General features: G+C 47.8%; 1 protein-coding gene across 2 annotated transcripts in view; it reads left to right on the forward strand.

Annotated features, from left to right (window-relative positions):
* The first annotated feature begins 281 nt into the window (after nucleotides 1–281).
* LOC134909157 (glypican-5-like) overlaps nucleotides 282–17,059 on the forward strand; it is a 437,429-nt gene continuing 420,651 nt past the window's right edge. For both annotated transcript variants that reach the window (XM_063915669.1, XM_063915671.1), the window contains exon 1: nucleotides 282–773. In XM_063915669.1, coding sequence (XP_063771739.1) covers nucleotides 623–773 — 151 coding nt within the window. In that variant the 5' untranslated portion in view covers nucleotides 282–622. The remainder of the gene's footprint in view (nucleotides 774–17,059) is intronic.

The following is a 17,059-nucleotide window of genomic DNA, read 5'->3' on the forward strand; positions in this document are numbered from 1 at the left end:
TACACTCACTTCATTCCTGACCTTTATAAAGTGCTTGAATCACTGTTGCTGGCTCCAGTGTGTGGGTTTGACGCAGAAGTCCTGCTGTAGCAGCAGGGTGCCTGACATATTATCATGTACATTTGCTACAACATGATGTGGAGAGGACAGTAAGCCATGCCATGCTCAGACAAGCCACAAAGCAATCTAAAGATGGGTTATAGGTGGTCGGGAAGTGGGGGGTTAAGCAGCCAGCAGTCAGGAATGACTGGGGGATGAGGAGGAGAGAGGGAGGCAGGGAGGGGCAGAGTGAGCAGGGAGAGGGGAGGCAGCATGCATGGAGTGTGAGACTGGGACTAGAGGAGTGAGGGAGCGACCTGTCCTGCAGTCTGGGACACATACTGTAGGAGCTGACAGCCAGACAGACAGGAGACTCGCTGTAACTACAGAGAGGTGTGACACCACACAGGAGGGATAGCTGATACAATGCTGTGCCCACTACATGGAGTCCTGCCTGGCTGCTGCTGGGCATAGAGCTGGGGTACAGGTGTCTGCATAAGCTAGGCATTCAGGGCAGACCTAGATGCAGTGTGGAGGTAAATAGAGGGTGGTACACTCAGTGTGTACCCCTCAGGCTGGTGAGATGCCCACGTTGTTCCTGCCCTTCCTCCTGCTCCTCAACTTCATGGCACTGATGCCCTCCGAACGGCCCCCAAGTTGTCATGAGGTGCGTGCAGCATTTCAGCTTCAGCAGGTCGGGAGAGGACGGCTGGTGCCCGAGGTGCCAGTGGAGGGTGAGTGCAAAGTACCCATTGCTGGCATTACTGTCTCCTGTGTGTCACAGGTGTGCTGCATGTTAGTAGGGGGACCTGCTGTACCCACTCTGTGTGCTTCATAAGTCTTCTGTCAATTGGCATTGTTACTGTCCTGTCCTATACTCTAACTCTATATCCACTGGCAGTCCCACTGTCTGCCAGTTACGTACACACTTATATGCAGATTGTTCCTACAATTTACAATACATATATGTTCTATGATAACTTTGGTATATAACACTATATATATATATATATACACATATATATATATATACATATATATATATATATATATAAAATCACCTGTATATATACAATGTGGCCAAGGCTATCACAGAACCTTCATGTATATACAGTACTGTATAGCCCCTGATCTTATACACTGTGATTACCATCCTGTGTAGTTATCTTCTGTAATAGGATTGCATGGGGATTATATGTCAATACAGATTATGTGGTGGGTGCACTGCAAGCAGTGTGTAAGGAGGGTTATGTGTGGATATTGTGTACCTGTGTATAATTAATGTAACAAGATGGCAGGCAGGTGTAAAAGTGCAGGTTCTACATATTTGTAATTCAGAAAAGATCATTTGTTATCACCTTGCAACTTTTGTGCCTGTTGGAGGCTGTGATGGTTACAGAGACCAGACTGGGATTATCCACATTTGTTTATAAAGTGAGAGACGTACAATATACTGTAGTAATAAACAGGTGTATAAATGGTGCCATCAGGATTAGATGTCAAGATGGAACAGTAAGGCTTTTACAAGGATTACAACTAATTATACAGTACTAGTTATCAGCCCGTCAAAATTACGGATAAACATAACAGTAATCCCAGTGCTGATGGCTGTGTGCACCCAAATGGAGTAATACATGAATTGCTCCACTGGGTGCCATCTAGTGCCCGCCAGCGTGCAAACACTTGAATTCCCCCCATAGAGGTGAGGAGCAGCGTTAGCCTGTTATTATATAGGATGGGGCAGATCATTTTATAAATGTTTTGCAGGAACAGGGTTCGTTTCTTTTTTCAGCAAATTTCTCTTTTCAGTCAGTTTCTAATATGGTTTTGTGTTGGTGGGAATTTAGATGTGCTGGTATTGAACTTTGACCTGAATGACCAGGGGCTTTGTATGTGTGCTTGTAGATGAGGGAAACCATTCATCGGCCTATACTTTCAATGGACCACTTCTTACATGAGCACTTTATACAGGAAAATGGATTTGTGGACATACTTAACTTACAATTACAATGTAATTATAATGTAATTCAAACATTTCAATAAACAAATTGTACAATAGAAAGGCTCTGCGATTTTGCAATTTGACAAACTTTTACATTTTATGTTAGTGTCCCTGCATCTCCCAGTGAATTTATTATTTGACTTTTATTTACTATAACTTACCTGTGCAGGTCCAGTGGTGTCTGCTTCCACAGTGACGTCCTCTGCTGTGGTGCTGGCAATCTAATGCTGCTGTTAGTGGGTTACTGTCAATTGCTCGTTGGCTGTCCATGCATATGTATAGCTATTCAATCTGGCAGAGATTCAGCAAAGCCTGGTAGGCTTCTCTGAAGCCAGAAAGGCTTTGCTGTGTCCCCATCGCAGGCAATGGGGACTTTATCGCTACCACCATCTACAGATGACATAATGATTTCTACATAGACAGGGGTAAATTAAGTGTGCTAAATATTAGATTACTGTAATAACCCCTTTCAGATCCTTAAACTAGTGCTAAAAAAGTTATGACTCGTTGTTCAATGGAGCCTTAAATGTGCTATAACCATAGTAACCAACCAGATGCTTGCATTATTTTTTTTTATAGATACATATAATTTGTTTCCTTGGGTTACAGCATAGCTTCCATATCTACCAAATTATCCCTGATTAGATGGAACCGTTCTACCATCCCAATGGTCAGGGCTTTTGCCCTTGGAAGTGTTTTTTTTTAGGTAGAGTAGTGGGTTTGGGGATGACCTAGAGCATCAGAGTCACCAAACACACCCCTGTGGACTGTGGGCAAGCTCCAACTTGTTCCAGCCACACTCACAATGGCCATTTCCCTATTTTCACAAGATTCAAATGTGTGCTAGTTTTCATATTGTGGGGTCAATTAAATTCCGTGCAGTTCCCGCAGGTGCAAGTTAGCGCACTTTATGGTACCGAAAAACTCGCGGCCTTATGGGGCTGCAAGAAAAATTTAGTACATTTGGGCTCAGCGCGGGCTGTGAGGGGTGCGAGATGCGGTGCCATTATCGACATTTTAACACACAGCAACTCGCATCCTTTGCTTCCAAATTGGAATGACCCCTGTGTCTGATGAGACTTTGGGGGTCATTCCAACCCGATCGATCGCTGCAGTTTATCGCAGCGATCGGGTCGAATCTGCGCATGCGCCGGTGCTGCAGTGCACCGGCGCATGCTGGACGGCCGAAGGCAGAGGCTGTCACTGGGCGGGAGGGGGCAGAATGGCGGCATTTGGCCGCCGTTATGGGGGCGCGGTCCGGCCAACGCAGGCGTGGGTGGAACATGTGGGGAGCAGGCCGCAGCGGCTGCGTGATGTCACACGCAGCCGCTGTGACCAGGGGCAGCGACGAGCAACTCCCGGCCAGCCGCAGGAGTTGCGCTGGCCGGGAGTTACTCAACAAGTACAAAAGCATCGCCGCTGTGCGATGCTTTTGTACTTGTGTGTGTGTGTGGGGGGGGGGGACAGACATGCGGGGCGGACTAGCCCTGTGCTGGGCGTCCCCCCTCATGTCTGGGAACATGATCGTAGCTCTGCTAAATTTAGCACAGCTACGATCAACTCGGAATGACCCCCTTTGTGTGGATACGCTAGTAATACATGTATTGAAAGTAGAGTCCAAAATATTGCAATCTCTTCTATCTTTATACCAAAAACAAAACTGAGATGAGTTGCTGCACGGCCAGGGGCGGATCCAGAACAAAATGAAAGGGGGGGCACCATGATAGGGGAACAGTAATAGTTATATTTACATGCACCTAAGGCACGCGTGTTCCCATATAAGGGGTGTGGTATCACAGGGGGTGTGGCCTCACAGAATACACCATCAGGTAATGGCTGTAGGAGCGCATCCCTGCTGGTTTTTTGCCAATGTTTCACCCCAATGAAAAGGCTGATTGGGCCTTGAAATGTTGGTCACCTGTTCCATTAGTTATGGGAGCCTGGAAGGCACCCCAGCACAATATAATTATTAAAGTATTTAGTTGGTGGTGGCAGGTGCAGCATAGCTTGTTTTGGGCACTGCACTGAGACTCAGACTGCAGGACATGAACGTCCCATCCTTGATTAGCAGAAGCAGCCAGCTGGATCTCTAACAAGCAGCATAAGACATCTGCAGGACAGCCCTGTCACAGTCACATGGGCCGTCTTCTCAAAGCTGAGGCTGAGTGTGACTGCTCCTAGCATGGTGGTAAAGGAAGTGGAGGATGAAGCGCTGGGATACTGTGCGGTGCAGTGAGGGCTAATGAAGCCTTCTGCGCCATCATAAGTAACAGTCTTACTCGATGCTGGCATTTGAACCCCGCGCCTGGGCTGGACTCTGGCCGGCTGGCAGTGGGGGAGGTAGGTTGCGGTGGCTACAGCCTCCCCTTTGGTTAAAACACGGACTTGCTGTTAGACCCGCAGCAGGTCCTAGTGCCTGCCGGCTCTTATATCAAATCTGACTGACGTAAATAGCAGTAATGCTGCTGTTCTCCTTTTGAAGAAAAAGAAGTCAGAAACGACAGGGGGGCACAGGCCCGAGTGCCCCCCCCCCCCCCCCCCCCCCCCCCTGGATCCGCCTATGTGCACGGCATATTAAAACATGTAGCCCTCCGACTTGCAGTTATGTGATTTGTGTGTGACACTATTAAGTAACAAGTTTATCTACATTTTAGCACTAATGAGTAGCCTCTCATGGGTGCATTCTTGGCAAGTTTTTCTAAATTACCAATAATAATAACTGAGACTGAGATAAGATTTATCTTCTTAATAATGAAAGAAAAGCAACTTAAGCAAAATGTCAGAGCCAAATTATTCCACTGATATGTATTTCCTCGCCATATCAGAGATTATTTGTAAGTCAACCACAAATGAGCAGAATGATAGGAGTCCTGAGTTTTGCCATCGATGGGAGAGAACCAGTTAATTTCCCACTATCAATGGTATAGAACATGGGTCTTCAACCTGCGGCCCTCCAGCTGCTGTGGAACTACACATACCAGCATGCACTGGCTCAGTTTTAGCATACCTTAAGAGCAAAACTGTGGCAGGGCATGCTGGGATGTGTAGTTTCACGGCAGCTGGAGGGCCACAGGTTGAAGACCCATGGTATAGAAGAACCACCTGATGGTTCTTCCCCCACTCCCATACAGAGTACAGAGACATGGAGTATAGCTTTGCCCCCTGACTCCCATGAAGCCCACCCCCTGCTTCTGATTTGTTCTCGGGCCAGTCAGTGAAAATACAGGGATGACCATTGGGTTATGTGACCATCGATGGTCAACTATTGCATAGTCTGCAACCATCGATGGAAACATGTTGTTTCTCCATTGATGGCGAGCATCAACGGTAGGCACGCCGAAGGCCATCCCTAATCCTAGAGTAGAGATGCTTAACAGTATTAAACTGGCTTGAAATTCAAATGCAGATATCTAGTCTGACAGCCATGCACCTGTGAGATTGTCACTAGACTCCAAATTGTGGTTCAAAATTTGCAGCCCACTAACCCCATTAGCAGTTTGAATTTGATATTTGTAGTACAGGTTTAAGATTGACAGTTCACGTTTTTGACTGGACATTCACATTCTCATGTTGCATTTGAGGTGGTTCATTCTACTGCTTTTAAATAGGTAGTGTTTAAAAAACAATAAATAAGTAGCATTTTGAAATAATTAAAAAGCATTTTAACAGGAAGACAGCCACCTCAAGCATGTGAGAGCTGGCTTCATTGTGTACAAAATGTCTCAAGGACTGACTCAGACCTGATTGATTGACAGGCAGAGGTAGTCCCTGGGTGGGAGGGGGCGGGCCAGCGCCGTTTAGCCGCCGCTTAGGGGGTGCAGCCCGGGCAACACAGACGTGCCCTGACCGTTGGGGGGTGCGGGCCACGGCAGCTTCGTGATGTCACTCGCAGCCGCTGCGACCTGGGCAGTGATGAGTAGCAGGAGCTGCACTGGCTGGGAGCTACTCCTGAAGTACAAAAACATTGCCGCTGTGCGATGCTTTTGTACATGTGCGACGGGGCAGGAACTGACATGCGAGGCGGGCTAGCCCTGTGCTGGGCGTCCCCCCGCATGTCAGTGTGACTGATCATAGATGTGCTAAATTTAGCAAATCTACGATCAGGTCTGAATTAGCCCCTAGGACAGGCTCAAATACGGTTAATTCAGCTTGAACTTGCTCCAAAAAGTTTTGACATTTTGCAGTCTAGCTTGCTATGTTTGTTTTATTTTATTTTTTTAAACTGAACTTTAAGAAACAATGGCAAATTTGTGTAGACAAAATGATAATTTGGCTACACTTATTGTTTAATTGGAAGTGAAAAGTAAATTAATTATCCCGTGAAATAAGAGGCGAAAAGGGATCTGCCTTTTGTACCCCGGAAGTAATGGGAGCACAACAGTGATAGTCAATTGTTTTTCCGATAGGCGCCCATTACTTGTCATGCATTTCACGCTCGAATGTAGCGTGCTTAGCTGCGTATAGCGGATAAACCCATCTAGACTACTGGGTGCACTGAGATTGGGCGCTCAAAAGACTGACTTTAGGTGGATGTCTGCTCGCGGGGTCGGTATTTAATACTTGTGGTCGGGGTGCCGGTGGTCACATAACCAACACCGGAATCCCAACACTGAAGATTCCGAAGGAGAGTGGGGTAAGTATTTTTACCTTACCCTAACCCACTGGTGGTGGCGGCTATACTTAACCACCCACTTAGTGCCTAACCCAAACCCCGTCCTAGTGCCTAACCCTCCCCCTTCTGGTGTCGGTCACATGACCACTGACATCCCGACCGCCGGGATACCAAATGCATCCCCTGCTCGCCACTTCAGGAGGGTGCAAGCAGAAGTAATGGGAACCCATGGCCCTCATGCCCATCAGCACAAACAATAGAATTGCTCCTGGTCACTTTAGACTGGAGCTGCGGCAGTGCACAAAAACTGAACTCCCCCTAGAATTGCAGTTTATGAAAACTGCTCCAGAAAAAATGAGAGGGCAGATCTCCTTGAAGGTAATACAGAATTACAGTATATACTATGGGAGTTCTATTATGGTCAGATATATAATAAACATACACTGTTGATCCAACTTGTGTAGAAAATGTAAAGTTTACAAATCACATAGGCAATAATATTTGTGTATAAAAATATCTTAAAGCATTAGGTAAATACAAACATCCTGGGTACATTGGTGCATCAACTATTGTGGTGGTCTCCATTCTGCTGAATCGGCCAAATCAGCAGTGTTCTGATAGGAAGCCATGTCGGTGTCCGGGCGACCAGTCAGCTATGGTTTATTGCAGTCAGCTATGGTTTATTGCACGGCAACACAGCTGTTCAAAGACAGGTGTGAATTCCTTAGTTCCCCTATGTGGTCCAAAGGCAGACATCTTCGTTATAGGAAAAATATAGCCAAACATTATATAAAATTTGGTTCCTGTGGAACTAGCCACATAGCATGTGCCATTAAAAGAAACCAGCCCATTATGCAGATAATGTATCTCCCTGCCTGTGTTCTGGAAATCATAACTGGTTTCATGGGTTTATCATCATTTCTCTATCGTCCTAGTGGATGCTGGGGTTCCTGAAAGGACCATGGGGAATAGCGGCTCCGCAGGAGACAGGGCACAAAAAGTAAAGCTTTAGGATCAGGTGGTGTGCACTGGCTCCTCCCCCTATGACCCTCCTCCAAGCCTCAGTTAGATTTTTGTGCCCGGCCGAGAAGGGTGCAATCTAGGTGGCTCTCCTAAAGAGCTGCTTAGAAAAGTTTAGCTTAGGTTTTTTATTTTACAGTGAGTCCTGCTGGCAACTGGATCACTGCAACGAGGGACTTAGGGGAGAAGAAGTGAACTCACCTGCGTGCAGGATGGATTGGCTTCTTGGCTACTGGACATTAGCTCCAGAGGGACGATCACAGGTACAGCCTGGATGGTCACCGGAGCCTCGCCGCCGGCCCCCTTGCAGATGCTGAAACGAGAAGAGGTCCAGAATCGGCGGCAGAAGACTCCTCAGTCTTCTTAAGGTAGCGCACAGCACTGCAGCTGTGCGCCATTTTCCTCTCAGCACACTTCACACGGCAGTCACTGAGGGTGCAGGGCGCTGGGAGGGGGGCGCCCTGGGAGGCAAATGAAAACCTTTTTATGCTAAAAATACCTCACATATAGCCTCCGGGGGCTATATGGAGATATTTAACCCCTGCCAGAATCCGTTAAGAGCGGGAGACGAGGCCGCCGAAAAAGGGGCGGGGCCTATCTCCTCAGCACACAGCGCCATTTTCCCTCACAGAAAGGCTGGAGGGAAGGCTCCCAGGCTCTCCCCTGCACTGCACTACAGAAACAGGGTTAAAACAGAGAGGGGGGGCACTAATTTGGCGTTAGAAATATATAAAAAAGATGCTATAAGGGAAAACACTTATATAAGGTTGTCCCTATATAATTATAGCGTTTTTGGTGTGTGCTGGCAAACTCTCCCTCTGTCTCTCCAAAGGGCTAGTAGGTCCTGTCCTCTATCAGAGCATTCCCTGTGTGTGTGCTGTGTGTCGGTACGTGTGTGTCGACATGTATGAGGACGATGTTGGTGAGGAGGCAGAGCAATTGCCTGTAATGGTGATGTCACTCTCTAGGGAGTCGACACCGGAATGGATGGCTTATTTAGGGAATTACGTGATAATGTCAACACGCGCCAAGGTCGGTTGACGACATGAGACGGCCGACAAACAATTAGTACCGGTCCAGACGTCTCAAAAACACCGTCAGGGGTTTTTAAAAAAACGTATTCCTTATTAGGGCCACACGTTAAGGGCAATGAAGGAGGTGTTACATATTTCTGATACTACAAGTACCACAAAAGAGGGTATTATGTGGGATGTGAAAAAACTACCGTAGTTTTTCCTGAATCAGATAAATTAAATGAAGTGTGTGATGATGCGTGGGTTCCCCCCGATAGAAAATATGGGCGGTATACCCTTTCCCGCCAGAAGTTAGGGCGCGTTGGGAAACACCCCTTAGGGTGGATAAGGCGCTCACACGCTTATCAGAACAAGTGGCGGTACCGTCTATAGATAGGGCCGTCCTCAAGGAGCCAGCTGACAGGAGGCTGGAAAAATATCATAAAAAGTATATACACACATACTGGTGTTATACTGCGACCAGCGATCGCCTCAGCCTGGATGTGCAGAGCTGGGGTGGCTTGGTCGGATTCCCTGACTAAAAATATTGATACCCTTGACAGGGACAGTATTTTATTGACTATAGAGCATTTAAAGGATGTATTTCTATATATGCGAGATGCACAGAGGGATATTTGCACTCTGGCATCAAGAGTAAGTGCGATGTCCATATCTGCCAGAAGATGTTTATGGACACGACAGTGGTCAGGTGAGGCAGATTCCAAACGGCACAAAGGTGTATTGCCGTATAAAGGAAGAGGAGTTATTTGGGGTCGGTCCATCGGACCTGGTGGCCACGGCAACTGCTGGAAAATCCACCGTTTTTACCCTAAGTCACATCTCTGCAGAAAAAGACACCGTCTTTTCAGCTTCAGTCCTTTCGTCCCTATAAGAGTCATATCTGCCCAGGGATAGAGGAAAGGGAAGAAGACTGCAGCAGGCAGCCCATTCCCAGGAACAGAAGCGTTCCAACCCTTCTGACAAGCTCTCAGCATGACGCTGAGACCGTACAGGACCCCTGGATCCTACAAGTAGTATCCCAGGGGTACAGTTTGGAATGTCGAGACGTTTCCCCTGCGCAGGCTCCTGAAGGCTGCTTTACCAAGGTCTCCCTCCGACAAGGAGGCAGTATGGGAAAAAATTCACGAGCTGTATTCCCAGCAGGTGATAATTAAATTACCCCTCCTACAACAAGAAAAGGGGTATTATTCCACACTATATTGTGGTACTGAAGCCAGAAGGCTAGGTGAGACCTATTCTAAATCTAAAAAATTTGAACACTTACAAAGGTTCAAATCAAGATGGAGTCACTCAGAGCAGTGATAACGAACCGGGAAGAAGGGGACTATCTGGTGTCCCGAGACATCAGGGATGCTTACCTCCATGTCCCAAATTTGCCCTGATCACTAAGGGTACCTCAGGTTCGTGGTACAGAACTGTCACTATCAGTTTCAGACGCTGCCGTTTGGATTGTCTACGGCACCCCGGGTCTTTACCAAGGTAATGGCCGAAATGATGGTTCTTCTTCGAAGAAAAGGCGTCTTAATTATCCCTTACTTGGACGATCTCCTGATAAGGGCAAAGTCCAGGGAACAGTTGGAGGTCGGAGTAGCACTATCTCGGATACTGTTACAACAGCAGGGGTGGATTCTAAAGATTCCAAAATCGCAGCTGATCTCGACAACAAGTCTCCTGTGCTTAGGGATGATTCTGGACACAGTCCAGAAAAAGGTGTTTCTCCCGGAAGAGAAAGCCAGGGAGTTATCCGAGCTAGTCAGGAACCTCCTAAAATCAGTGCATCATTGCACAAGGGCCATGGTAAAAAAATGGTGACTTCCTTCGAAGCAATTCCAGTCGGCAGATTTCATGCAAGAACTTTTCAGTGGGATCTGCTGGACAAATGGTCCGGATCGCATCTTCAGATGCATCAGCGGATAACCCTATATCCAAGGACAAGGGTGTCTCTCCTGTGGTGGTTACAGAGTGCTCATCTTCTAGAGGGCCGCAGATTCGGCATTCAGTTTTGGATGTTGGTGACCACGGAGGCCAGCCCGAGAGGCTGGGGAGCAGTCACACAAGGAAAAAATTTCCAGGGAGTGTGATCAAGTCTGGAGATTTTTCTCCACATAAATATAGCTAAGGGTAAATTTATAATGCTCTAAGCTTAGCAAGACCTCTGCTTCAAGGTCAGCCGGTATTGATCCAGTGGGATAAAACATCACGGCAGTCGCCCACGTAAATAGACAGGGCGGCACAAGAAGCAGGAGGGCAGTGGCAAAAACTGCAAGGACTTTTTGCTGGGCGGAAAATCATGTGATAGCACTGTCAGCAGTGTTTCATTCCGGGAATGGAAACTGGGAAGCAGACTTCCTCAGTAGGCACGACCTCCACCCGGCAGAGTGGGAACTTCATGGGGAAGTTTTCCACATAATTGTAAACCGTTGGGAATTACCAAAGGTGGACATGATGGCGTCCCGTCTGAACAAAAAACGGGACAGGTATTGCGCCAGGTTAAGAGACCCTCAGGCAATAGCTGTGGACGTTCTGGTAACACCGTGGGTGTACCAGTCGGTGTATGTGTTCCATCCTCTGCTTTTCATACCTAAGGTACTGAGAATTATAAGACGTAGAGGAGTAAGAACTATACTCATGGCTCCGGATTGGCCAAGAAGGACTTGGTACCCGGAACTTCAAGAGATGCTCACAGAGGACTTATGGCCTCTGCCGCTAAGAAGGGACTTGTTTCAGCAAGTACCATGTCTGTTCCAAGACTTACCGCAGCTGCGTTTGACGCATGGCGGTGGAACGCCGGATCCTAAGGGAAAAGGCATTCAGGAAGAGGTCATTCCTACCCTGGTCAAAGCCAGAAAGGAGGTGACCGCACAACATTATCACCACATGTGGCGAAAATATGTTGCGTGGTGTGAGGCCAGGAAGGCCCCACGAAGAAATTTCAACTCGGTCGATTCCTGCATTTCTTGCAAACAGGAGTGTCTATGAGCCTCAAATTGGGGTCCATTAAGGTTCAAATTTCGGCCCTGTCGATTTTTCTTCCAGAAAGAAGTGGCTTCAGTTCCTGAAGTCCAGAAGTTTGTCAAGGGAGTATTGCATATACAACCCCCTTTTGTGCCTCCAGTGGCACTGTGGAATCTCAACGTAGTTCTGGGATTCCTCAAAACGCATTGGTTTAAAACCAGTCAAATCTGTGGATTTGAAGCATCTCACATGAAAAGTGAACATGCTCTTGGACCTGGCCTGGACCAGGCGAGTGTCAAATTGGTGGTTTTTTTTTTCTCAAAAAAAGCCCATATCTGTTTGTCCATTCGGACAGGGCAGAGCTGCGGACTCGTCCCCAGTTCTCTCCCTAAGGTGGTGTCAGTGTTTCACCTGAACCAGCTTATTGTGGTGTCTTGCGCCTACTAGGGACTTGGAGGACTCCAAGTTGCTAGATGTGGTCAGGGCCCTGAAAATATAGGTTCCAGGACGGCTGGAGTCAGGAAAACTGACTTGCTGTTATCCTGTATGCACCCAACAAACTGGGTGCTCTTGCTTTTAAGCAGACTTTTGCTAGTTGGATGTGTAATACAATTCAGCTTGCACATTCTGTGGCAGGCCTGCCACAGCCAAAATATGTAAATGCCCATTCCACAAGGAAGGTGGGCTCATCTTGGGCGGCTGCCCGAGGGGTCTCGGCTTTACAACTTTGCCGAGCGGTTATTTAGTCAGGGGCAAACACGTTTGTAAAATCCTACAAATTTGATACCCTGGCTAAGGAGGACCTGGAGTTCTCTCATTCGGTGCTGCAGAGTCATCCGCACTCTCCCGCCCGTTTGGGAGCTTTGGTATAATCCCCATGGTCCTTTCAGGAACCCCAGCATCCACTAGGACGATAGAGAAAATAAGAATTTACTTACCGATAATTCTATTTCTCGGAGTCCGTAGTGGATGCTGGGCGCCCATCCCAAGTGCGGATTATCTGCATTACTTGTACATAGTTACAAAAATCGGGTTATTATTGTTGTGAGCCATCTTTTCAGAGGCTCCGCTGTTATCATACTGTTAACTGGGTTCAGATCACAGGTTGTACAGTGTGATTGGTGTGGCTGGTATGAGTCTTACCCGGGATTCATAAATCCTTCCTTATTGTGTACGCTCGTCCGGGCACAGTACCTAACTGAGGCTTGGAGGAGGGTCATAGAGGGAGGAGCCAGTGCACACCACCTGATCCTAAAGCTTTACTTTTTGTGCCCTGTCTCCTGCGGAGCCGCTATTCCCCATGGTCCTTTCAGGAACCCCAGCATCCACTACGGACTCCGAGAAATAGAATTATCGGTAAGTAAATTCTTATTATCTCTACTATGTTGTAGAAGAGACTTAAATATATATAGCACAAGAAGAGGTGATTTTCAGCTAAAGACATACAGTTCCATAACAGAACAGCAAACCTCAAATGAAAGAGCGAACAAGGAAGGGAAATTAAAAAGTAATGGAATTATTTTATAAATACGGGCTCACACTATTACTGATGATTTCTCCAGACCCTCTAGACTTCCCCAAGCGATAGTGTTCATAAAAGATTGTGAGTTTGTGATGACTGTTTTTATTTTTGTTCCTCTTTTATTTTCTGAAAACTGTTTATATTTTCTGTAAGTCAGTTTATTGTCACCTTTTTCTACACAACAACCGTTGGGCCTTATTGAGATTTTGCTGTAAATCTGTTCTGCAGATGGATCTTACAATTTTTAGCAAGTGTGTATGCGTTGGAGCCTGCACATACTCGTACATATACTATATAAGCAACTACAGGCCAGTCACATCTCTGCCATATCTCCATGTGCATCTCAGAGGGTGTAGCTGGGCAGCAGTGGGGCTTTGGCATATAGGATAAGTGTGCTGTGGGCATTTTGTGGGTATGTGGACGGAATTTTTGGTTAGTCAAAGGCAAGGCTACTCAGATATCTTGTTGATTTCAGATGGATGTTTTGCACCAAAGATGGACTGGTACAAATGGGCCCTGATAGCGATAATGGCTACTTTCACAATTAGATGAACAGGGGCAGTGCACTCATAGATGTGACTAGCTCTGAATACAAGTGTTAATCCACATTTTTCCCATTGCATGTAATGTGGCTCTGAATAAGCCCCATTGTGAATTTTATGTCATAGTAAACTCCATTTAATAACGTTCTGTGTTTGCATTCCTAAAACATTCAAAACATTTTTTTAATAATGCTGCATTTAAGTCAGCAATGTTAGGTTGTGATTTCAATTTTGGATCAAACAGTAACAATGATAACAACTAAAATAAATCTTTATAGTGGTAAAACTTTGGTTTGATAGATCGTAGGTATGATATAATTTTGAGTAAGTTTAATCATTTTTAGACTGACATGTAATGTATGCCCAGTAATGACAGCAGTTTTTGGAACAGTTTATTGAAATTCATATTGATTGTTAATTAAGTGATTTGTCTGTTATCCTGAAGTTGGGTACACACTGGCTAATATATCGGCCGTTCTATTGAACGGCATATATATCGCGGGTCCGTCGGCCAGTGTGTATGGGCGATATGTCTGTGAACTCCGTCGTTCACAGACATATCGCGTCAGCCATGCAGCACAGCCAAAGCCCAATATATCTACCGATATATTGGCGCATCGCTGTGTGTGTACGGGCAACCAGCCGGCCGCCCGTACACATGCTGCGGCAGCCAGCGGTGATTGACAGCTGAACTGGGTGGGCGTGTGTACACACCCACCCAGTTCATGACGTCGGTCCCCGACGGATCGGGCAGAGTGTATGCACAGCACACTGCCCGATCCGTCCATAGATATATCTGCAGATCAATTGATCTGCAGATATATCTATCAGTGTGTACCCACCTTTAGGGGCCCTACTCACTGGCCGACCTGCCGCCGAGCTGCCCGACGGCGGATACGGCCGACGAGCGACCCGGCGGCGGGGGGGCAGTGACGGGGGGGAGTGAAGTTTCTTCACTCCCCACGTCACGCGGCTCCATAGAACTGCAGGCGAATATGGACGAGATCGTCCATATTGGCCTGCATGCACAGCCGACGGGGGACCAGCGATGAACGAGCGCGGGACCGCGCATCGTTCATCGCTGGAGCCTCCACACTGAAAGATATGAACGAGTTCTCGTTTATGGACGAGATCGTTCATATCTTTCAAAAAATCGGCCAGTGTGTAGGGCCTATTAGATGTAATTTAATATTATTTTGGGTCAATATTTAAAGAAAAGAATACAAAGCAAATAAATAATTGAAAGGTTTTACAGTAACTAGCCCTTTGTAAGCCACGTAGCAAAATTTTGAGAGCCCCCCCGTTCGCCAGCATTCCGCAAGAACAAGGACGGGGGGGGGGGGTGTTTGGGGTCAGAAATGCAGAGGGGGAAGGGTCTGACAAAATAGAGGGCGGGACCAGACAGGATGGAGACTGAGGTGCCAGTTATACTAATATACAATATATACACACAGTATACACACACACACATACATGTAGATGCAATGTGAATATGTACCTCCCTACATATATAGTGTAATGTTTGCGTAATACAAATAAACATACAAAACAAAAACAAGGAGGGGGTTCTAGGTGGGAGGGAGTGAAATGGGGCAGTGGGCTGCTTGGGGATGAAAGGCAGGAAGACACTGGACTGGCAGGCTGTGAGTCACATAGATAGGGGGTCAGTGAGCAGATGGTGCCACTGGACTGGAGGTGGGGGTGACACTTGGCTGGACTGGGATCTAGGTGGGGGAGCAGTGGCCTGGCAGGGTGCCAGAACCTGAGATGGGAGGGGGTGATATATGTAAAGGACACTGGGCTGGAAGGAAAGAGTGGCAGTGAAGTGGAAATGGGAGGGGCGAATACTAGGCTGGAAAAGGAGGGGTACTGTGTCGAAAGAGGACAAGGGGCACTGTGACTGTGAGGGGCACTGTGACCGTACTAGCTGTGGGGATTAGGTGTTGGGGGGGGGGGGGGGAGGGCAGTGGCTTGGGGGACGTTGGCCGATTGGGGAGGGAAGGGGGGATACACTGGACTTGCCTGGCCCACTCACTGCAGCACTGCTATAAATGTCCTGAGTGTGAGTGGTGTGAGTGGTCACTCAGCCCAGTAGTAGGTATTGGTTTCGGTGAAAGACACAAATAGAGGAGGGGATGTAGTTGCTTTATTGGCGGTTGGGATCTCGGCGGTCAGGATACTCTACCGCTTACAATGTCGGCAGCGGGAATGCCACCACACAGGGGCTATTGACACCCATAGAGTGGGAATATAACCTGTGGCGAGTGCAGCGGGCCCACGAGGGGCTCCTTTGCGCTTGCTCCCCCCCCCCCCGCCAGCATTCTGGTGGACGGGATCCCGTGGTCGGGATGCTGGCCTCCTGGATACCAACCGTCGGCATTACAGCCCTAACCCTAGAGGAGGTGTGTATTACACCATACTGACCCTGGCTCACAGCAGGTGGGGCCCCGGGGTTGTGTGTGTGTGTAGGTGTGGCCCCCCTGTCTCCCAAGCGTGTGTATGTATGTGTGTTTGTAGGTGTGGGACCCCCAAGTGTGTGTGTATGTGCAAGTGTGGTCCCCCGTCCCCGATGGGTGTGGCCTCCAGATGTGTGTGTTCAGCTGTGGCACCCCAACCCACATGTCTATATGCTGGTGTGGCCCCCCAGGTGTGCAGTGTGCACATTCAGGTCGGTGCTTGCCTTGGTGAAGTAGAGCAGCCACAGCTCGTTCAGCTGCTCCTTGGAAGCCGCCATCCACCTGCTGCTGCGCCGGGCTCTGTCTCTGTGTCACGGCCCCTCCATGACGGGGCAGTATGGATGGTGTAATGGTTAGCATTGCTGCCTCACAGCAGTGAGGTCATGTGTTCGATTCCCACCATGGGAATTGAACCCATGTGCGGAGTTTGTATATTCTCCCCGTACTTGCGTGGGTTTCCTCCGGGTACTCCGGTTTCCTCCCACAATCCAAAAATATACTGGAAGGTCAATTGGATCCCAACACAAATTAGCCCTAGCGTGAATGTGCGCTTGTGTACATGTGGTAGGGAATATAGATTGTAAGCTCCGCTGGGGCAGGGACCGATGTGAATGGCTAAATATTCTCTGTACAGCGTTGCGGAATATGTGTGCGCTATATAAATAACTGGTAATAAATAAATAATAAATAAATGACGGGGAAGTGCTGCACTGCTGCGGCTGGTACCGGGGAAGGAGCTGCACAGCACAAGGAGCACCGGTAAGGACAGTGCTGACGGGGAAGTGCTGCACTGCTGCGGCTGGTACCGGGGAAGGAGCTGCACAGCACAAGGAGCACCGGTAAGGACCGTGCTGACCCCCCTCCGTCTCTGTCTGCT

Source organism: Pseudophryne corroboree, chromosome 4 (genome assembly GCF_028390025.1).
Source record: "Pseudophryne corroboree isolate aPseCor3 chromosome 4, aPseCor3.hap2, whole genome shotgun sequence".
In the NCBI taxonomy this organism is placed as follows: domain Eukaryota; kingdom Metazoa; phylum Chordata; class Amphibia; order Anura; family Myobatrachidae; genus Pseudophryne; species Pseudophryne corroboree.